General features: G+C 42.5%; 1 protein-coding gene across 3 annotated transcripts; it reads right to left on the minus strand.

Moving 5' to 3' along the window:
• Positions 1 to 10,015: 10,015 nt before the first annotated feature.
• LOC308411023 (uncharacterized protein) lies at positions 10,016 to 23,294 on the minus strand. Of its 3 annotated transcripts, none has more exons than XM_080904718.1 (7): positions 23,054 to 23,294; positions 20,495 to 20,790; positions 20,154 to 20,400; positions 18,079 to 18,168; positions 15,287 to 15,493; positions 15,016 to 15,195; positions 10,016 to 11,652 (listed from the first exon to the last, which is right to left on the minus strand). In XM_080904718.1, exons 1-7 carry the CDS (start codon positions 23,186 to 23,188, stop codon positions 11,485 to 11,487), a joined length of 1,323 nt encoding a protein of 440 aa, XP_080760844.1. In that variant the 5' UTR covers positions 23,189 to 23,294; the 3' UTR covers positions 10,016 to 11,484. The 3 variants fall into 3 exon arrangements, with proteins under 3 accessions (XP_080760844.1, XP_080760843.1, XP_080760845.1); XM_080904717.1 differs by having other exon boundaries at positions 15,016 to 15,198; XM_080904719.1 differs by lacking the exon at positions 18,079 to 18,168 and having other exon boundaries at positions 15,016 to 15,198; positions 23,054 to 23,291.
• Between the last annotated feature and the right edge of the window lie 210 nt (positions 23,295 to 23,504).

Below are 23,504 nucleotides of genomic sequence, written 5' to 3' on the forward strand. Positions count from 1 at the left end.
GGTGACGCCGCCCCTCGTCGACTCCAATTCACGTTTTTTTTTGTGTGAGAGAGGAAACCACGTGGTGTAGTTGGAGTAGGTAAGCAAGGCGGAAGGGAGGGGGCATCCCCCTCTCATCCCAGGGTTTTCACCAGATGAGCGCGTGTGCGTATGTGCGCCTTCATGGTAACAGAAGCCGAGACTCCCAATTCCGTGCTGTACAGTAGTGGACAACAGTACAGTTTGCGTGTTTTCCTGAGCGGTGGGGAGTATGCATCACGATGTACATGTAGACACCCGCGCTTAATACGGGCGAATATGGAGAATTGCAGCTAAAAGCTGATAGCGGACAGCGTGTGAGCGTCTACTTTGTTGGTATTTATTTTGTTGGGGGGTATTTCCTCCACCCTTCAGTCTAGTGGAAGGCCTCGGTGGCCATAGCCGTTTTACATTTAAATAACAAGGCACCGCCCGCTCATTCTACTGCGTAGCACCCCCACCCCTGTTGTTGCTGTTCCCGCCCTCTGGATGGGTATGATTTGTGCTAAAGTTAAAGAAGTTGTCTTCGTGACGTTACATAAATGACCTATGGTGAACCCATGGTGGCTGTCAAACAGCGGGACGGGGCCTCCATTTTGTTTTAGGGGCCACAAGTGTGCTGTAGTAAGATGGTAGGAAACCCATGTCCTCGTTTTCATACGTCGTCGCCAGGGTCCTTTTCCCCACCAACTGGAACAATGTGTCAGCTATGGCGTCGATGCATTACAACCAGGCACACTCTCGTAGTTCGTCTCGCTTTAAACACTTTACTGTGTGTTGTAGTTTCCCTGTGAGGTCATGGCTCCCAACAGGCGATACCCAGAGTTAAAGTACAGCGGGAACATGGCGCGCTAGCCTCTTCTCCAGCAATTTCTGCACATTTCTCGGTGTGAGGCGCACACAGGAAGTAATACCATGGCGAAGTCGCTCGCTACGCTTCACACGCACACTGCGCGCCCCTCTGGGTGGATGTCTCCTCAAAATGGAGGCAGTGCGTGATGCAGGCCTGCCTCTCCCCCACTCACTCATCACGCTGGAGTTTGGCTGTGGATATCGGCTCCCTTCTCTCCAGGTTGTGCCAGTCTCGTCTCATGGTTTTCTAATTTTGACGGGCTTGGTCTTGGCTTTTAAAGGGCCCCCTTTTCTCTGTGCACGAGGTTTGGACTTTTTAGCCATACTGCACACGCCCGGGGGGATACGTGGCACTCTGGTGAAGCTTGCTTTGGTTAGAAAATGGCTTCCACTCACAAAATGGATTCAAACCCTCAAAGAGAAATGGAGCTCTCGCCAGTAACTGTTGAATCATCAGGAGTGGGTTTTTTTGTTTGTTTTTTTACAGGGGGAGACATTAAATCTGAAAAGCACATCACATATTTCCCTTTTTTTTTTTTTTTAAACTAGGCCTACTGGCTGTATTTTGTAACAATATATTTAATCAGTGTCCACTTTTTCCTCAGTGTCGTTTGACATTTAGTTTAGTACAGCGATGGTTAAAAACATCTGTACTTACATATTCCTTTCAGAACAAATTTGTTACCAGTTTTAATTCAAAGTCAGATTAAGTCCACAACTGTTTGTCTCAATCACAGACAGACATCAGTCACAACAAGCATTTATTGGAGTTTAGCTGCATTTAAAAACAAATGTTAAAGTGCTCAGTGTGCCATAGTGCCTTAGTTCACCTTAACTCAGCAGGAAACGTCACAATAGCCTTGGTGGGGTTTTGTCCTGAGATGGATAAGGCACAAAGGACACCTCCACCCAACCCCCACATGTCCATTAAAGCCTCAGCTGTGATTAAGACCAGGAACTAAAACCTGGCCTTCCATACGTGCCTGTTTAAGATTCAAACATAATCTCGTGTTTTTGTTGTGTAGCGTTAAAACGCACACCTTTATGCTTTATGGACATTTTTTTTAAAAACAGAATTGTTTGTTTGGCTGACGAGGTGAACGTTGTTTTTATGAAGTCAAACCTCTAAAATCCAAATTTTCATTGTATCAGAGTTAAAATGTTAAACGATACTTTTTTTTAGTGTGTGTGGGGTTGTTACACTGTCTAGATACTCTCAGCCGTCTCAGAGCGTATGTCCCCTGTATTCAGTTTTCCATGAAAACTATAATAGTGTCCTCCTGTGCTTACCTGGAGCTGAAGCATCTAAATGAAAATGCAGAGTAATTAAGTTGATGAACTTCACTGCTAACCACCAGATTCCTCCTACAAATCAACAAATGCCTTCCTTTGTTCTCTGAAACTTTCTAAAAACTGTATCACAAGATCCTGTCTGCAGTTACTCTTCTGTGTGTGTGTGTGTGTGTGTGTGTGTGTGTGTGTGTGTGTGTGTGTGTGTGTGTGTGTGTGTTGGAGGCAGAAGGGTTGATGGGCGGAGGTCAGATGCAATAGAGGAACTGCAGGAGGAGGGGAACAGGCTGAGGAAATGTGAATGAGTAAATCTCTCATTTATTTCCTGCCACACTTGTAATGTGAGATCACTGCATTGCAGGTGATACAGTCGTTCTTTAAAATCACCCGGATGGACAAATGATGATGTTTGATTTTTGGAACTAACTTTGTGAAGACACATTTCAGAAACGGCCACATTCCAGTGGAAGTTCAGTTAGCTGCTGTGTATCCCTGATCGTCAGGAGCCGGCAAAAGACGAATTCCAGTCAGAGCTGAACCATCGCAGGAACCTCGTTCCACTTTGAACTGAAAGTTTAGATCTCTAATTACATTAATTGCAACCCTTTAAGTGTGAGGTGACAATAGGAATTATTGTAATCTGCTCGCTGTTAAAAATCAAAACCATCAGTGTGTGTGTCTATAAAAGCCCACTCTGTGCCACTGAGCTACAGGGGGAAACCTGTGCATCAGTCAGCTAAACAATCCCAGCCTAACAAATGTGCACGGGCCTAAAAGCTGCAGGTAAAGTGTTTGTTAGAGATGCAGGAAGACGTTGTTGTCTCAGTGTTTTCATGAAGCCTGAGGAGCAACCAGAGCAGCCCTTTAATGAGTGTTTTTACGTATGATGCTGTCGGAATAAGGCAAGCTGCAAAATCCCCAACGTGAAGTTTTCATTCATCACTTAAAAAAACAAAATACACAATCACTGTTCTGAGAGGCTGCGAGGGCATTTATGCCCAAAACGTTCAAGAAGAAAAGTCGGACCTCTCGCCTGCTTTGTGCCCGTTTTAGGCCCAGTGCTCCTCCTTGCAGAGCCTGCAGGTAGGAAACGTCTCGTTTCAGCATCTTTGTGGAGAAAACAAAAAGACAAACAACAGTCCTCATTACTGTAATGATGAGTTTGCTCAGGCAGGAAAAGAGGAGACCTTGTTCAAAATCAAATAATGAGGTCTGAGCTTTTATTTATTTATTTATTTGCCTTTTTTCAGAAATGAGCAACAGAGTTTGACCGCAGATTCCAGTTTTCTCTACAAAGTCAGCTAAATATGCTCTTCGTAAAGCTCGGGCCCTCTGCTTGCCAATTTCCAAATATCAGATACGTAACATTTTTGCTATTAAATGTAAAGCGAGCACTCTTTCATTCACACTGTATAATAGTCATTCGGTTTCTGTCACGTTTGAAGAGTTTCAGTTAGGCTTCTTCCACCACTTCCTTCTTAGTGCCCTCTCTCTCTCTCTCTGGGTTAGCACAGAGCAAACATGCATGTCAGTCATGTGTCACAGCTCTTCCTGTCTGCAGTTCAAAACACATCTCTGCAGATGATCTCCATGCTATCTGCTGCACACGCACAGTCGATAGAGGATGTGCTGCTGCTGGATTAATGAGATCCACCATCAGTGTGCACAGCCTGCACGTTAGTCCTGTTCATCTCAGCATTTCTCCCCATTGCTTCTTCCCCGTGTTGCCTTTTCATAATTATGACCTCAGACTTACTTTCCAGCTGCTCTGACCTCTGGCCTCGTTGCTGCTGGCTGATTGGGACTATTACAGTGTAGTCATGTGACCTGCTGGACAGCGAAGAGTCTTAATATGTAAATGTGGAAGTACCAGCATTCACACTCTGCACTGTTTGTGTGTATTATCTGCTTCACGTGCTTAAACAGCACAGATTTCTTCAGTGTAGTGAAAGCGATACAGATGTGAACCAAGAGGCAGTTGTTTCATTACAGATGTGCCTCCACCACCTGCCAACACCTCTGTAATCTGGTCCAGAAACAAATGTTGGCTCCTTTAAATATTTGTTTCTGACAGATCTATTCTGGTTCGATGGCTTTATAATATCAGAAAATTCGAAATGAGAAAATGAAACAAGCATTCAGATGTTGGACGTTTAATATGAACCTCCAGAGTAACTAAAGTACACTTTTTTAAATCCTTAGCACTAAAGTTGAGTACATAGTTACTTTCCACTGCTTCTATGAAGACCTGCTCTGGTCTTTTCTTTTTCCGCAGCAGCCTCAGAAGCGATCAGACAAAAAGGATATTTTGAAAGGACGCGATGACGACTGGGCACCCATCATGACCGAAAGCTCCTCATCGGCTGCTAAATGGACCTGGAGGAAACATCCTTCTGCCAGTATTGTTTCCTTCAGGTTTTACCACAAGCACTGGGGGAGAAAAGAGACAAACAAATCAGCTGTATATATTTCTACCATCTTTGCTATGTTGGTTTTTTCTGTTTTACAAAAACAGTAGGTAGAAATGTAAGTAATGAAAAGTACTCAAGCAGACTAGAGTCTGCACGTTTTTAAAAAGATGTTCGATGAAACGTGACAGGAATGTGAAAAAGGCTTCAGGGGAACTCATGGAAAATGTATAAAATGTGCAACATTTTCAGTGGGAAAGAAGGAGAACGTGCCATTTATAACCTCATCACTTCTTGTTTTCATTTGATCATTTTTAAGTAAGAAAAATGACCGCAGGAACATTTTTACTTCCTTAGTATTGCTGTAGATTTGGTACATATGTGACTCCTCTGTGTGCAGTCACACAAACAAAAAGTAAAAGTTGTTGAAAGCTTCAAATAAAACACAAAGGAGGAAACTGTCCCGAATGTCCCCTCGTGTTTTGAAGAGATCCCCGTGGAACTGTGGAAAAAACAGTTTGACGTTTTTTCTGTCATCGACTTATTTAAGAATGTTTCACGTCTTAGATCTGGAAGAAAATTCACGTTTTGATTGTCTGCTTTGTTTTCACAGTATCATTCAGTGGTGAAGGCCTCGTCCATGTTTTGAAATCTAACTATTTAAATTTTTGCTGTATCTGTGGATTTACCTAATTTAAAAAAAATCTACAAGATTTTGTACATTTTTCATATTTAAAAAAGCTGTTTTCCCTTCCCCTCCGCTCCCAGCAGAGTGGAGTTGTCAAACCACATTCCTGGAGGAACAAGGACATTTGTTTAGCTTTTTATTGTATTTTCTCTTTACTCACTGGTCAGTGTAAAAAGGTTGGAGAACAGGTCTTATTGGAAAGATACGACAATAAAACGGTCAAAGAAAAACTACCAACTCGAGCTTATTGCAACCAAGTAAAAGTTCCACAAAAAAGTTGGGAAAACTTTATACTCATGTTGAAAAAAATGAGCCTGAATACACGTTTTCATTTACTAACTAGTATTTGGAAAAAGGATACATTTGAAGCGTTTTGGTCAATATTTACTCCACAAACCCTTTTTTAATGTGTGTGTGTGTCATACAGGTCATTTATAGTTCAGTCTCAGGATTCATTGCTATGATTTGTAGCGTGGCGTTGCTGTCAATCTCATGCTTATGGTTTTTGTCAAACATGGCAGACTTGATTGTGAAAAAAACTAAATGTTTTTATCTGCTCAAATTGTGGAAAAAACTTGAAAATTAATATTTCAATATTCAGTGATACTGAAATAATATTTTGAAATTCTCACAATAGCAGGCTGTCAGTGTTTGCTTCCGTTTTTGGAGGTCAAATGTTAACTTTCAAACATGTTTAGGATTTTAAAACCAAATGAGACATCGTATGACACAAGGCTTCACTTCCTGTGCCGACATGGAAACAGGATGTGCTGTCTGCCACTAAGAGAAGCATCATCATCGGGATGATGACAAATCCTTTGTGTTCGAGTGAAATCCTGTTTCTTCGTTTCAAGGAAAAACAAACGCACGTATAATTATGTGGTAATATGCAACTGATTTTATAGAGGGCTGCAAACAAGCTGTGAAGGACATAAACATGTATGCGTGCATGCAAACGTATGCAAGTGTATTTGAAACTTTACGGAAACAATAACTGAAGTTGTTCTGTATTTGTCAAAGCAAGATTGGCAGCAAACACTGTATAATCTGTGCACAGGGGACTGAATACAGACTGTTTCGTTGTGGAATGAATGAAAAGTACAGACCTGTGCGTGCACACCAAAGCTGAAATACATCTGCACCGTGTGTATGTCTCACTGATGTCTGATGATGAAACTGTGGTAAAGTTTTTCTTGTTACCCGGTGGCTTTTTCCTGGGAAGTGTTCAGCTGCTATAAGCGATGTGAAGTATTGTATTTGTACAACCGAGCAGAGTGAGCTTTACAGAGCTGCAGAGTCAAACAGAAAGTTTCCACACAGCAGCCGGGAAAAGATTGTACAGAGAAATCAAACCCCAAAGTTAATGCAACTTAACTAACTTCGTTAAAGCTGGCCGTGTGAATTCATGAGTAAACAGGATGTCGCCTGAGAGCACCTCACTGAAGCCTTTTCCACGTTTCTTGGGACAAAAACTCGAAAACGACTTTCTACGTGAAATGAGATGAAAGCATTGATCACGAATCACAGCTCCGTGTGAATTATCACGATCAAAAGCATCGTTTGTGTCCAAAACAGATGCAGCTCCAATCAACTAACTGCCACTGGTCAAATACAAAAAGACATTTAAATGGCTGGTTGGATTTTAGTTAATGTGAAATAGGTTAAACAGAGGGGGGATCCGGATCCTAGATCTAACAGTCATTATGGTCGGACAGGATTGGATGACCGAATTAAAAGAAGAAGAAGAAGCAGAAGGGAATTTAACTGTTTGTGTATCGGACTCACCGGCTACGACCTCGATCAGAATAATAGTCTCTCACGCGGTGGACAACGAGAAGACCCGGGGACGAGACCTTTGAGCAAGCACGCAAAATGGAGTGAGGGGGGGGGGTCTACTCTGAAGAACCCGCTGATTTGAAGAAACAAAACGGCCGAAAACGAGGCGGTATAACGTAATAAGAACAATTTCATGAGCGGAAATGGGCGGTTTTATTGAGCTGTAAACTCCTTGCAGTGGGCTATTGTTTGGAAATGTTGTGTTTACAATTAGCATGAAGTGGCATCAAGATTTAGAAGTCAGAAGTAAAAGCAGCACAAGGATGTAGGCGGAACTATGTACTCTCTAAAACTGTTATTCTTAAGTCAACTTCCTTTTTATCCGTACAAATCCTTTAGACAAGAATCATCCCGCCTCATATGCTGTACGAACATTTTATTTTATTTTTTAAATCTCACACTGCCGCATTTAAATCTTGGCAATGAAGCCTAAAATGACATAAGCTTTGTGTTCTGCTTGTGATTGGAGGTTGCAAAGTAAAACAGCCCACAGTAAATTTGCTGCATGCGGCTTCTGTCCTCTTCTCCGACCCATTACCGCCACCAAGCGGCTGACTCAGGTCGCTGCACTGTGTCGTTAGGCCTGAAAGAGGAAGTCGAGGCCTTCAGCCGGGAGGCCTGTCGAGACGCAACAGTCTCAACCAAGTAACGCAGAAACGTAATCATTTGCCTGAAATAAAGTACTTAAAAAACTTTTTTTCTTCATAAAAAATATTTAAATAATGGATTTCGACTTTTTCATTTTTCTAAACGGCTCTTTTCGGCGGTCATATTTCTTCGTTATTAAATGGATAACTTATAGAAAATATTATCTAGATTATTATCACGCATTAAATAATATTATTTTATAAAATTTATACAATTTAATTTGTAACAACCCACTCATATTCAACGCATATTTCGATTTTGTATTAAACAAACAAAGAAAAACACGTTTTTGAGTCGTTTAACGCACCAACACAGCTGCTAATATTACACGCCCTGGTTCGTGCATCATTGGTTGTCGGGGTCAGGTATGGCACACCGGTCTGTAGGTGAGTCAGCGAAAAGGGGACAATTTGGATCCGTTTAAACACGGGAGTCAGATCCACCGAGGCCCGCACACGCTGAAAAATCCGAGCCTGGTCATCGAAACGGCGAACGATTTTTCAACAGTGACCAGCGTCCATATGGAGCAAACGCTCCATCCACTGACGAGTGGAAATTAATTCACTGCCAGCCGCGCCGGAGTGACGCGCGGCAGGAAAGTTCACAGGCTACCGGAGGTCCGACAAGGACGCGCGACCGGCTCATTCACTTCTCCATCAGATGGAATACAATGCGCGTTCCCGGCATGTGCACGCAGTCTTATACACTATATGGACAGATCAGACTTAACGTGACGACACCTGCAGACTTTAGACTGACATAATAAACCAAATCATTCCCCTCTTTATAAATATTTCATCTCTTACTGTAAGGCTTCCCGGTTTTCCGATTGATCACGTTAATGATTGTGATTATTCGATTAAAAGATGTCGCTGCAGTGTAAACGCCCACGTCCTTGTTGTACAACTTTAGCCTACTTTCACGACCAAGGCATTTAATCACTCTCCATTTAAATAATCTGCCTTCCCCCCTTTGTTTTTAGAATTCAGTATATTAAAAAAAAATACAAATTCCTCCAAGTAACGTAACGTCCTTCCATCCCAGTACAGCGGTCTCTTATCACGTGGCTTCAGTCCTGACTGACTGGAACCTTTAAGATATAATACATGCTAACGTTAGAGAGACAGTTTTTACCCACAAAAAGCTAAATGCAAACATCCTAAAGTGCCCATTACTTCATATGGGGCAAACCTGAGGTTTGAAGCACCTTACCATTCAACGATTTTCTTTTCTTATACTTATCAGACTAACATTCAAGCTGCACTGTGCCGCTTGTTTTCACATTCATCTGGGCAGACAAGGTTATCACCTGGATGTATTTGACATCAAATCCTAGTATGAATTTGGACAAGAATGACTTGGAGTATTGAACTGTTATATGAAAATTCATAGATTTAGCATAAGGACTTTCTGGCAAAGTCAAAAAGTCTTTGTGGGGAAAACCTTTGTGGCTTAACTGTTAAACTACAGACACTTACCTGAAGACCATTTGTCATGTGACCATGTCCATGCAGAAGACCAGGCATCTTCATCTGATTAGCCATTCATTCAAAAAGTTCACTTTTATTTGAATTAAAATATAAATCAGTGCTTTGGGTGCATTTCAGACAGTGATGTGATGAGCAAACAGATGTGAGAAAGAGCTACACATTTGTTTGCCTTGCTCTCCTTTTCTCCCCCAAAATTCAGAAAATAAACTTGCCAAATCCATAAACCCATCATTTAAAGTTTATGGAGGTCACAGAACGAGAGAAATGAAATGCTGTTTTTCCACAGAGGTCTTTAGAAATATAACAAGTCCTCTGCTGGGCATTACAAAGAGCACAGGTTTAACCTCTGAATATTTCAAACATAAAAATCCACCTAAATGCTACATAATCGTTTAAATTAACCCGCATCTTGCAAATATACACACCCCTGCATAGGTCACTAAGAAAACACAGCAGACTGGACTGATGTTAAACAGCAGCATATTACAACTACCTCATTTACATCACAGGTCCGATTCCTCGGGTCCCATTTTGCTCATGTGTGGACTATGATGACAAGGATGAAAACTTACTTATTCTGCAATTGTAGCTGCATCACAGTCTTCAGCAGGGGTTGGCTTTTCTGTCACACAGAATTTAATACTTTCCAAAACTTCAGGCAACTTTTAGACTCTGTAAAGTTGAGCGTGATCTCTCAACAGCTGCTGTTGAGCAAAGCAGAAATTCTACTTCCAAGTCAAATATTTACATCTATGTCCTCTCTGTGAGAAGAGCAGCACTGATGGTGATAATAATAAAACATTTTATTTGTATAGCACTTTTCTAAATACTCAAAGACACTTTACAAGGATAGAGAAAGCAACAATGAAAACATATGAATAAAAATAGAAACAACTTTAAAAAGAGAAAATACAATGTCAGTAGAACTGTGGGTATTTCAATGAACACCATGTTAGCGAGAGATATTCTAACAGAACTACATACTGGAGCCAGTCTTTCACTGTCAGATTGGACTAAATTCTTATCAACTTGGCCAGAAGTGATTGGCTGCTTACTGAAATCTAGGCTTTAACTAAACCCTGGGAGTAGTGAGTCAGGTGGTGTCTTGTGTGTGTTTGATTTTTCCCTACAGGAGCTGGAGGTGTGTGGGAGCCAGGCCCGGTGCGACCGCTAAGTCACTGGTGATGGCGTGAGCGAGTGGTGGTGGGAGGGGGTGGCAATGTCACATCTTTACAGCAGACACAGCTCTCGGTAGAGGGGTGGAAGTGAGACCGTGATAATTATACAGCACTTCTTCAAATGCTTCAAAGTGAAAGGAACAAACCTGGTAACAGTCAGTTTGGAACAAAAGGGATGGAGGCTCGCTGTTATCTTCTAGATTTGATTCCCAGCCAACATATTATTAAAACTACAATAACCACAAACCACCAGTTTAGAAAAACGTGAGCTTTCAGTTGTGTGTTAAAAGAACAGCGCCCCGACTGTCCTTGTTCGGTGGCTTCAGTCTCCACAGCACACCTGAGCTGAGCGGGCAGGAACAGGGAGACATGGGTTTTTTGCAGAAATGTTTCTTTTGTGGTCCTTGCTGAGAGAACGGAATTCATTACACCTCCTAACGCACAATATACACAATGTTCGTTCTGGAGCTCGTCCGAGGGGCGGGTGAAAAAAAAAATACAAAGAAACTGTTCATGTTCCCTCCGTCCTTACTTTTTCCAGAAACCTCATTGGACGAAAAAATAAAATAAAATGATGTTATGTTTAAAAAACTTTAACAATTATTTTTACAACTTGGCGCCAGGAATCCATTATCATTCATGGGTTTGGAACACACTCTTAATAAAAATAGGCTTCATTTAACATACGGAAAAGGTGGTGGGAGACACTACTCATAATGGGAAGGATAAATATTTCATAACTAGGGTGATAGAGGAGGACGAGGGAGATAAATTCTTAGTGAGGACAGATTAGGAGACAGACATTTTAACTTATATCCAGTACATGGCATAGATCATACATGAGGGTCAAGGCAACACATCGTTTTAAACCTAACTACTCAGTAATCAATCTCAACTAGTTCTCAACGGTGCCCTCCCCCAATCCCAAACAACGTTCCAGAGGAGGACTGAAGGAAAAGGCAGGCGTCCGGCAGTCGTCCGTCCTTGACGCTGGATCTGAGAGGGTCGGGGTGGAGAAGGAGGGTGTGTGGTCATAGATGTGACGCGAACAGGGAGGTGTTGGTTCCCCAGGTGTCTCATTGGTTGTAGAGGGAGCGCTGTTCCCAGGGCATGGCCTGGATGGTGCGTGGCACGGGGGAGGGCTTGAGTGTGGGCGCTCCGTTCGGATGAAGGGAGTGGCCGATGGGGTTGATGGTGGTGAGGGGTCGCTGGGGGGGCAGAGAGAAAGTGTCCTGGTGCTTCGGCTGGAGAGGGAGGTGGAGAGACAAAGAATTGTGTCACTGGTGCAGAAAAAGAGTCGGTGGATGAAATAAAACGACAGTCATGAATAATGCAGTGGATGTACGAGGAGAAGGCAAAAGGAAAGAAGTCACAGCGATGCATGAACGGTGGAAAAAGCCACTGCAAGGGCACAAAACACAAAAAGCAATGGCGGTGCAAAAGCTGCAACACAACACCTGACTGCTGTGATATAGATCCTCCCTTCTTACTCAAGTGGAATTAAACCATCAGGGCACAGTAACTCGTATCGAGAGTTAACTCCATTTTTGACTTGCTGTGGGAATGTGCACGAGTGGACGCGCTACACAGAAGGAAACGGGCAATGTTTCCTGATTTAATGACGAGAGCTTCGTTTTTGGTCGACAGTGTTTCTTGTTTTCGTTAGTTTCCACACTGACTTTGTTTATTTTAGTTTACCATTGAAAAATCTTTGGTTATTTCACTGCTTTACTTCATGAACACTCTTACAGGTGGTTCTAGAACAAGAGCCCGTGTTAAATAAACTTCACAGTCAGTCCTGTTGATGTTATTGTTTTTATAAACAGCATGTTGAAACACTCGACCACTCTATGAAAGACTAAGCCTGGACAGTCTAATACAGGGGTCTGCAACCTTTAACACCCAAAGAGCCACTTGGACCCTGTTTCCACGCAAAAGAAAACACGGGGAGCCGCAAATACTTTTTGACATCTAAATTAAAGATAACACTGTATATATTGTTTTTTACTTTCATGCTTTGTGTGAACAACTAAGGTGTGTTGCTTAAATCCATGAAGTGCTACAGAGAAAATTACATTTTATTTATGTAATTAACACATTTTGAACTCTTAAAGAAATATAACAAAAGGAAAGACACCCAGCTGAACTAAAATGATCCATGTAGCAAACAAAAACTGTTGTGAGCCGCCACCCTTATATCGCCTTTGGGCTTTTGGAGCCTTGGCCTGGCTTTTAAAAAAATAATTGGAAAAAAAGCACTATGCTGCTAAAAAAATAGATATTTGCAAAATTCTGCCTAAATATGTATTTTACCTGGTTAATGTGTGTGGCGGGGCGTGGTCTGCAGCGCCGCTGCAGGGGAGGAGGACACACCTGAGCGGCACCTGCAATCACTGCCGTGATATGTTTACAACGGGACTTCTGTTCCTGAACCTCTGCGCACAGCGTCTGCAAATCAGGGCTGTACGAAGTCACTTTCATCTTTACGCAGGACTGTAAGCTGTCGTCTGTGAGGCGTGAGCGGTGTTTGTTTTTAACATAGTTCACGGTGGAGAACAGCTGCTGATATAATGTGGATCCGAAGATCCATAACTGGCCTACCCGGGGTTGAAAGTCTCGATAAATGCACGGCGTTTCGGCGGGTATACCGGCTTCCGCGAGTGTGACGCTTATTTTGAGCGATGAAAAAATAATAGAATATAATTTTATTTTCATATTTCAAAATCACAATAATCTTCCAATTTAGAACTACAAGTTAAAAAAGAACTAACATAAATAAAATACACTTCAGCTAAATACTTTTCCCAAACCACGTGGAGCCGCACTATAAGCACTAAAGAGCCGCAGGTTGCCGACCCCTGGTCTAATAAAATAATGGCACCAAAGTGGAAGAAGAAGGCTGTGGGTTCAAATCCTACAGTCTTCAGCAGGTTTTCTCATTTCTTTAGATAATATGACAAATTATAGCAGCATAAATATATTTTAAATACTCCAATCTTATTTGTATGCCTTGTTTAGAAGAACTAGGCATTTATTCTTTTAATCATAAACTACTCCAAAGAAGGAAAACCTTTACATTTGAAAGGTTTTCTACACAAAGACTTAACAAAACTGTTTTTACACTGATTTTTCTGCCTTTCATTCACAGGTCCTGACCGTCTGACCCGGAACATGTTCCTCCAGGGTTTTTAGAAGTGTTTGCAACAGATCTATGTTGCAGATGTCCAACTTTTTTAAACTTAGTTTTGGACTGCTGTATGAACATGGATGTCATAAATATGTTTCAGTATGTGATGGTGTAAAGCCTAAAATACAACATGGAAACGTGCAACACAAGCTCACAGGGTGACTGGTGTGAAAGAGCAGAAGGCACAGCTCCAGGTTACTAATGTTAGAGAGCCTCATACCGCCAGTGAAGGTCCACAGGTCACAGCCCACGACAAAGGATCACCTTAGCAGCCACATTTTAGCCTGTTTTCTTTGCTGGCTGACTAATTGAAAAATGAAATTTCTACCATAATTGGAGGCCGTTAGTAATAAACATCCTTCTTACGGAATGTCAGTATTTGATTCAATACAATGATTAAGGTTTAAATTAAAGCCAGGAGTGCTGCTCAGATGGGCTTATCAGCTGACAGGACATGGAAGAAGATCAGCACTAAACTGGCTTTATTGTTTACAACCAAGCAATGACTGAAGCCCTTTACTCCTGTATTGTTACAGCATTACTGTAAAGACCAAGTTAACACTAACATGTAGTATAATAATACACTAGAGTCAGTGAATCACTGCCTGTGTACGTGAGGTTACAGACTGTGAAACTACCTGGATTCTTTTAATAATTTTCCTTAAATTAGAAAGCTTAGAGTTTTACATCCTAACCTAAGTTACAAGTGACCACGCTGAGCAGAGGGTCAGCTAAAGGTCAGCTCTGAATCACACCCTGTACAGCTATGAAGGGGGAAGCTATTCACACACACCCAAATCATTTTTGTACCATGCTGTAAAACTTGTTCATTTCATTTCTGAAGTTGAGCGTTCTGACACGGGACTCAACCATCGTTGGCACGATGAGAACTTCTTCCTGTTACCCAGTAATAAACTCTAAAAGCCTACAGTTGTTCTCTTCGGACAGCGCTTTAAGATCCAGCGTGGGTCACGGATTCGCCGCTACAGAACTTTCCCAGTGTGAGCACTTCACAGAGAGTGGACACTGAAGGAGAGCATCTTGAAGTCTGGCTCAGTGGTAGCTTTGCGCAGTTCTGCTTACACAGCTGAAAATGACACGTACAGTTAACCGACACTAATTTGGCGTTGTGCAGACAGACGGTCCGCTTCACTTTGCAAAGAGGAAGCCACGAACTTGCCACCTTTATCATAACAGAAACTCATTTCTGTCTCTTATAGATGAAACTGTTTCCCAATAGCAACAGAAAATGTTTCTCTGCGACTTTGTCAAGAGTGAGAAAGACCTGTGAGGAGAAGCTCCTGGTAGAGAGAGTATTATAGCACTAGTCTCTCTCTCCTGGTGTTATTAGGTAAGATAGAGGAAAGGCAGCTAGCCAGCAGAAAGCAAACAGCGAGTGTGTGGCGGTGCTCTCTCATACCATGGGGTTGGCGCTCAGCCTAGTGTATCCTGAGCTCATCTCCTTTACCTCAGGCACCAGGGGCTGAAGAAGGGAGTAGGAGGAGGACGGGGTAGCACTGGACGAGGAGACGTGTTTATTGGAGGACGAGCTCCTCATGTTCTGCTGGCTGGCCTGAGAGGACACTGAGCTGGGGCGGCCCTGCTGAGACACAAAGAAAGCTCGACGTAAACGCCGACAACAACAGAGCTACGAAGAAACAATCGCTCACCAGAGCTCCTCCTGACATTACCTGGTGGGGGTCAGGAACAGACTGACTAGCCACGCCCCCACCCTGCCCTCCTTGGGACATTGGTGAGACGCAGTGAGAGGGGAGAGGTTCCGGCTGGCCATGTCCACCATGCGGTTGCATCATAGAGTTAGCATTATTCTGCTGCTGTTGCTGTTGTTGCTGCTGGCGACGAGGTGTAGCTGAGAAGTTGGAGCGACGACCGCCGGACTGGATGGAAGCAAGGGTAGGAGGGAAAGACACAGGAAAGGGTGATTGTACCTGTCGTTAGACACGCTGTTAAACAGAAGAGGTGACAGATGAATGTGATGTTACTGTCGAGGTTGGTCTCAAACCTCTTGTGCTGTTCAGACCTGATTCTTCCACATCTATCTCACACCTTTCACTGCCCTGTCTAAACCTATTAATATGATGAAGATGAAGTGGTAAAGTTACACACACACCCACGCACGCACAAACATATACACGCGCGCACACACACGCACACATTCAAACAGAAATTCAGTATTTCTATTAAGGTTGCCGCTCCTAAAACGGGACAGTCGACTCCAATCTCGTCTCTGTCATTTAATCACGGAAGACACCGTCGTCTCATCGTGCCGTCCTCCAACCCCGACAGCGTCAGGATTTCTGCTGACATTAGTTTAAACCTAACATGCTCTCTGACGGTTTCCCTGAGCAGCACATAAATCCCTCTCACCCATACCTTTGCCTCCTCACACCTCTAACAAAACGAGCTATTTTATGGGAATTTGTGGTTGGTTGATTTTTTTGTCTGTTTTACAACCTTCTCATCTTTGTGGATATCTCTCATATTTACTTTTGTCTACTGTTATACAGAGCAGTGACATGGAAGTGAAAACAAATGCGAACGTATGAGACTCGGGCAGTATTAAAGAATGTTTGAGTATTTAGAAATACAAACACTAATGTGTTTTTAATAATGTAGCATTGGGATTCTGTATTGTGCTGCCATGGCAACAGTAAGTACAAACAAAGTAACTGTTGCACTGAATTTAGCCCAGCTGATAAAGGTGAGCCAGTCAGGAACAAAGCTGCGTGACTTCAGCCCGCTGACGTCTGCTGCTCCAGCAGCTGTCTTCAGCTTTAACAGCCAGATGTTTCCTGAGCTGCTGATTTTCTAATCAGTAACAGAAATTTAAATCGACATGACTGAGCTTGTCTGAAAGCTTAATGTAGCCTGTGCTAAATTACAGTTTGGGCTACATACTAAATATTCAAAATGCGGCCTTCCACAGCAGGAAAACCACACGTATAATCAATACATTACAAGCTGCAAAGCACTAGAGATCACTGCACTGATAGGGCGTTTTCACAAACTCTCAGATTTAGTCCATTTAAACCAAAGTCTGGACAGTGTTTGACTTTGATGCTATTTATTTGTGCAAAAAGACAGTTATAATTCCAGGCGTGGACCTTTGGAGTAGCTGGTCTCAGCCCTGTTCCATCAAACTCTAGAACAGTTACCTTGATGGTTAAAACATGATCCGACCTCAACCCAACTACTAGTTATGGTAGTTGGATGCAACAGGTGTCCAGTACACTTTTGCCCATTAAGTAAATTAGGAGCTATCCACTAGTCCACAATTCAACACCAACTTCCTGTTTTTACTTGTGTCTGCACAGACCTCAGACATATCTGGCAGGCTGAACATCCTGATGTGGTTTGTAGTGACACATTTTGGCTCGCCTGCTGTTTTCTGTGTATGAAAAGAAACCAAACCGTGGGAAAACGCTACAAGTACACAAACATATCAACTGATTCAGACCAAAGTAAATAAACCACAGGTCTGAGAACAGCAAAATTAGAAGTTGTTTAAAATAATAATTTAGCTCATGGCCTCTTTTGGTATCAATATATTTTTTTTTGTTTCCTTAATTTGCTTCTTTCTTTTCTGCAGTTTCCAGGACTGATACCGGCTGATGCTTGTTAAAATCTGCTGATACGTCACTGCATCCCTACAAGCAATGCACACTTCAAGCAGAGATGCTGCTCAATATTCACCATTCATCAAACAGCTGTGCAAAGCTGGGGTAGACTTGTGGATGTGTTAGCTCTCCCTGGCAGGGTTTGCACTGGATCTCATTTTTGCTGGTTTGTTTTGTTTTTTTAAAGAAGATGACTGCAGTAGTCTTTACTGTTCCACACTTGTGCTGTTTTTTCAGTTACCTCTGATCTCACAGCTCCACAAAAAAGTCAAAAGGTTTGCTAAGTAAACTGACGTCAACTCTACTTAAATATGGTCAAAGAAGTATTGTTACACACCTGCACGCCAAAATAAGTGGAAAAAAAGTAGAACCCATAAGGCTGTGCCTGCTGGTCACCGTCTCTACTTTTGATTGGATTGAGACGTGTCCCATGACTAAGGTTTAGTTTGAGAGTTCGAACATTGATGCTAGTACTAGCTGAAGTTATCCACTTTGGCCACCTTGCACTCCATCTCAAATATCAGCAGTCAAGTGTTAGGAAAAAAAAAAGACTCAAATATTTCTGTTAAGAGATTTTAGATGTTATAGTCAACAGCAAGCTCCAAATATGGAATCCAAAAGTGTAGAGTATACATTCTGTGAAGACAGCGCCAGGAAAAAAGATCCGATCTAAAAAGAACATTGTGATGGTTTTTTACTAAAGAGCCGCGCGTACATCAGAAGCAGGCTGCATCAGGAATTTGATCTAAAATCTAAAATGCCCGTATGCGCTGGTTCTCCCTGAAACTGCCGATTCTGCCTCACACGCCACATTCACACACATGCTCACTCACGCTCACACCAACCTGGTTTTTGGCCGCGGCGCTGCAGCGGTGCTGGGCCAGGTCCAGCATGGTTCGGTAGCTCTTAAAGCAGGACGGGCAGTTGAATCGGTTCTTATGAACCAGCCCCATGCACACACAGACACACACAGACACACACATATAAGTTTGTATTACTGTACTTGTTAGGAAAATCAGCTGAAATGTATTCATTCTCTGTCATCTGAGCCCTGAGCCTTTCCCTAATCTCAGCCTAACCCTAGTCTAACCCTAGTGCCGCGGCACACTTCCACTACAGGAAGACTGGATAAACATTCTCCCAAGCAGGTCAGTGGAGAGAGGAAGGAAAACACAGTACAAACTACACTGTATTACATGCACACACACTTCAGTGTAGAAAAAGTCCTAGCCATACACATCAACATCCATACATGCCAGTGTTCCCACTAATATACATATACATACATATATTATTATATATATATTATTGACCCCCACATCTGTTCCAGCAAAATCAAGGAAACGTCTTTACAAGAAAAAACATAACACATTTTCTGAAAAATTAAAGTCTTCATTACTCTTCACTTCAAATATTCACCCAATGCAAAACTGGTGTGACACAACAGATAAAGCGTCAGTAGCTTTAAATGAGTGCATCGCTAATGTTAAAGGTTAACCGCTGTAACATGAGTGAAGAACAACATAACATACGTTTTGTTTGATTAGACAATAAGTGTGTTTTTGTCTGTTCAGGAGCATGTCTATCGAGCTCTAGAGCTACTTGAACGTAAGGGGAGTAAGGGGTAAAAAAAATGATATAAATAATCTTTCATATTGTTCTTTATGTTTTATTAAAAAAGATGCTAGCTCTGTTAGCAAAGTGTAAGCTACAGCATACCAAAGCTTCAAGTCAGGATCTCCCTGCTGCTGCTTCATCATTTGAGTCTTTTAATCGATGACGTGAGGCACGACACTAAGTTGCAAGATTACTCTTTAAGAGGTTAGCTAATGAGTGCGATGTTATTCCACAAACTAGTTACTGGGAACAGTTGGTTTACTAATGTGTATTTTATGTGCATAGTAAAGCTGGGAGTTTGTAACAGAGGACCCAGCAGATACAATAAGGTTGGCTTACATGGAGCTCACATTACATCAGTGCATTGAGCTAGCAGGGTCTGGCTTTTTCACTCTTATGCAGGTAAACTTACTTTATGACCAACTAAAAGCTAAGCTGTAATAACTGTTAGTTTCTCTGATGATGGTATAGCATTTTATCATGAATGTGATCACACAGAACAGCTTTGTATTGATGTGCAGTGTCCCTTATAGCAGTGGTCCCCAACCCCTGGGCCATGGACCGGTACCGGTCCATAATTCGTTTGGTACCATGAGTTGAGGATCGAGTGGGAAATGTATGGTTTTCAGGGTGTTTTACCGTTTTTATCGTTATTTTGTTATAGTTTTTATCGTTAACTCGGTTCCCTGGGTCTTTTCCCGTGTGTTATGAATAAATCTTCTTCTTTTTTGGTACTGGTTTTATTTTGTTGTATTCATCCACGACACCTTAAAGGCCGGTTCGTGAAAATATTGTCAGACATAAACGGGTCTGTGGTCCAAAAAAGGTTGGGGACCGCTGCCTTATAGTTAAGAGGACAAATGGACCCAAAATGCACAACTCCCACAACACATCAACACAAGGGTCAAAGGGTCAATTTGTAACCAGTCTGTGTATTCATTAATTCATGCTAGGAAAAAAGAGAAAGCAGACTTCCCTTTAATGATATTCTATATTGCTCTACTTGTGTAATTACTTTACCACTGAAAATAATCCCTAACGAACTACATTTCCTCCTGTGAGTAAAGTTTAACAACTACGATACCCAGGTGTTTCAGGAAAACACTGAGCCTTTTTCTTTTAGATCACGCTGTAGAATAGACACACTCATCAGTGGGATGTGTTTTTGTAGCAAAACAAGTCACATTTAAACGCAGCTGCATTTTACATTTCTTTCAAATACAACACAAAAAACGGCTTCGAGAGAACTACAGTGTTAGTCACATCAGTTAAGCCCACGCTATCATCAGAAACACAGACCTACCTGGTTGGACACAGCAGCACTGCAGCGATGCTGAGCCAGCTCTAACATGGTTCTGTAGCTCTTGCAGCAGGAGGGACAGTCAAAGCGGTTGGGCCCATCGTCGTGGATCCTCTGATGGTTACGGAGGTACCGGGCCAGGCGAAAGGCCTTCCCACACAGGTCGCACATGTAGCGCTTCTGACCGTGGATTCGCATGTGGTTGCGCAAGGACATGTAGTTGGTGTAGGGCTTACTGCAAAAGTCGCACCTGGGTTTTGGAGTTGAAAATGGCGTGAACATTAGTAACAAGGAAAGGAGTAGAATGTTTCATGCATTTACGCAAACAAGCCTCACGTCCCAACCTGAAGTCTCCGGTCTTGTGGGTGAGTTTGTGGTTCAGCAGGGAGCTAGCGTGTTTGTAGGCGCAGCTGCACAGGTCGCAGACGTACGGCCTCTCGTCTGATTCCATGTCGTCTGACACTGTTGTTGCTGGTGGCGGCGCCGGTGCTGGTGCTTGGGACTCCATAGAGAGCCTGGAGCTGGAGAGCGACGCTGAGGAAAGGCTGGAGCTGGAGAGCGATGCTGAGGAGAGGCTGGAGGTGGAGAGGGCTGCTGAGGATGAAGGAAGCTGATCGCACCAGCTGATCGTTGAACTTGGCTGTGACGGTAACGTTAAAGGAAATGTTAACACTAACTACATTCATACATTAAAGAAGAATGAGCAAAAATTCCTCAACAGCAACGCAAAAGACTCATCGATAAGTGCAAACGCTTGATTGCAGTCACTGCTACCAAGGCGCAACCACTGACTGTGAATTACTTTCTTATACAGGGCGAGGTTTTCTTCCCTTAAATGAATTCATCATGCAAAAAATTCAATCATAACACTTGTTCATAGCACTGGATAGTCTTGATATTTAATTCATCATTGACCTCCTCTCTCTTTCTGACCACTTGAAACACCTGACAAACCTGCACATGCAGCTGCCTGGTGTGATATGTGGATATCTGGGATGATAGACAGTTCTGAGACAAAGCTTTACACAAGAAAATTGCTAGAACACAATTCCAGCCAATCAGAGCCCAGATCTGACATAGCTTCAGTACCTAGTGGGAACATCTAAACACTTCAAATAAAGGGTACAGCCCTTCTTAAATATTTATTACTATGTATTAAACTTAAGCAACATTTAATTATATTTGCATTAAATGACAGCTAACGACTCTTATTATGTATTTAATACATATAATTTTACTCTTTCACGCATACGTATCTTCACATAAGTTCAATCAGTATGTTGAGAGTAAATTCTGAAAAACTACTGCAGTACCACATGTAGAACTACACTGTGGGCCTAGAAACACTAGAACCAAACACACACAGATTCTGTGGAGACACTAACAACTCAAAATCCTCAGGTCATTCATTAGACTGACACCAAGCATAGAGCAGAATGGAGTAATTAGATAAATCAACGCTTGTGATGCTTTGACAGTTCAAACACAGGCCTAATATCAGCCTCTAATGTGTATCCCCAAATAAGATGTCATCTATCAATGGGACTCTCTGTTTATCTGTTGTGCCACATCAAGTTTTCCTTGCCCCCTGCCACAAAGGGGGTAATTAAAGAAAAAAGAAAAAACCCGCACACATTACAGCAGCAAAATGATGATTTTAATGCTCAGTATCACTATGACCATTCTTACAGCTAGTGCATCCCAAAAAAATTCACTACGTTAGTTGTAAGAGTCTGAGATGAACACCAGAACTGTCTGCTTGTGTGACAACTTGTTTTTTCACCCCCAGAGTGACTAAAACATCAGGACAAACAGAAATGTAAACATTAAACTTCCATATTTGGCACTACATGTTTGAGATGCTACGTGACAACACACCAGCAAGCGTTTTATTGTTTTTACATATCAACTCCTAAGGAGCTTCTGTGGAAGAGTATACACTGTGAGACAAATATCATGCTGGTGTGTCCACTTTACACTGTTGGACACTAAGGGAGAGAGGGGAAGGAATACAGAGTGACACACCGCAGAACGACTTCCACAAGTCACAAATCACAACAGATGCCTTGGACCTAAAAGCTACGGGACGCTATGGGAGCTACAGTGAACTCAACGGTTCATACCCCGCAGGCCGTCCCACAGACTATTATGTTTCGATTCTAAAGATTAAAGTGTGGTTGTGGTCGCTGATAATCTGTCGGAGACTGAATGAAGTGCAGTCCTCCGCGGGGCGTCTTCCGCTCCCGTTTCCTGCGAGGTAGCCAGCCGTGTTTACTTTGCGCTGCTCGCTAATATTGTAGGCCTGATACATGTAAAACTGGTTCCACTGCCCAGAAATGCACGCTTGTTTTGGTCTTACACCAAAGACAGATTAACGTGTAGAAGTCTACACATTTAAACTGTTTTTCCAGTCTTGTCGTAATGTGCAAAGACTGCTGCTGGCTAAGCGTACTCTGCTTTGACTGAGACAGTGTTGTGAGAAGTTAGCTTAACCGCGGTGCTTAGCTGCTCCATCATTATTTTCCTAGCAGGTAGTCACTTGGTGTTTCTCTTTCCATGACAGCATGCGTGGACATAAACGTCCAATTTCGCCAAACAGTTTGTGGAGTTGTAACAGAAACGAAATTCAAAAGGAACGAGTTATTAGCTACTTAGCTCTGCAGCTATGAGTCAAACTAGGCCGGAAACCGCTCAGCATGACGTTAGCCGAATGCTAACGAAGTTGCTCTGTGACACAGCCTGCAGCTTCAGCTCACCCACAGACACTCAACCAAAACCCACGTGTAACAGAGAGGCTGCTCTAAATGCTTAGCTGTAAAATTGTCGCTCCACTAGTTATTTGGTGCAGCTATTTCTACCCATGGTCGCTAGCTAACAGTGATGGCAGCTGCTGGCTTTCTTACTCCGGAGTCGTTGGGGTCCTTTTTCCAGAACAATTGAGAGCAGTGGCCGAAAGACTCTGTCGATGTAACATAGTTCACCCCGTTTCTATCTTGGAAGTCTCCATGTGTGCTGCTGGTATTTGTCCGAGCGTACATCGTCGGTTTTCAGATTTTCGACTATGTTTTATTTTTTTAAGCTGAAAAGAAACAGGGCCGCTTTGTCGGGATCTTCTTCCGAAAAGAAAAATATTGTTTCTGTGAAATGAGCGTTTTGGCGGCGGGTATATTGAAGCGTATGGAGCATTACTGCCGCCTCCTGGACCGGAGTATGACAGCGAAATGAACGCATAGACGCTAAATTTCAACCAAAGCTTCATATTTTCTTTGCAATGGTTTTAAGACTAAGCGAGCAGTTTATTTACACATCGGATGCTGACGAAAATCTTTACCATAATGCAGTGTGTGTAATTTT

The sequence above is a fragment of the Rhamphochromis sp. 'chilingali' genome, assembly GCF_963969265.1.
Source record: "Rhamphochromis sp. 'chilingali' genome assembly, chromosome: 15".
Classification (NCBI taxonomy): domain Eukaryota; kingdom Metazoa; phylum Chordata; class Actinopteri; order Cichliformes; family Cichlidae; genus Rhamphochromis; species Rhamphochromis sp. 'chilingali'.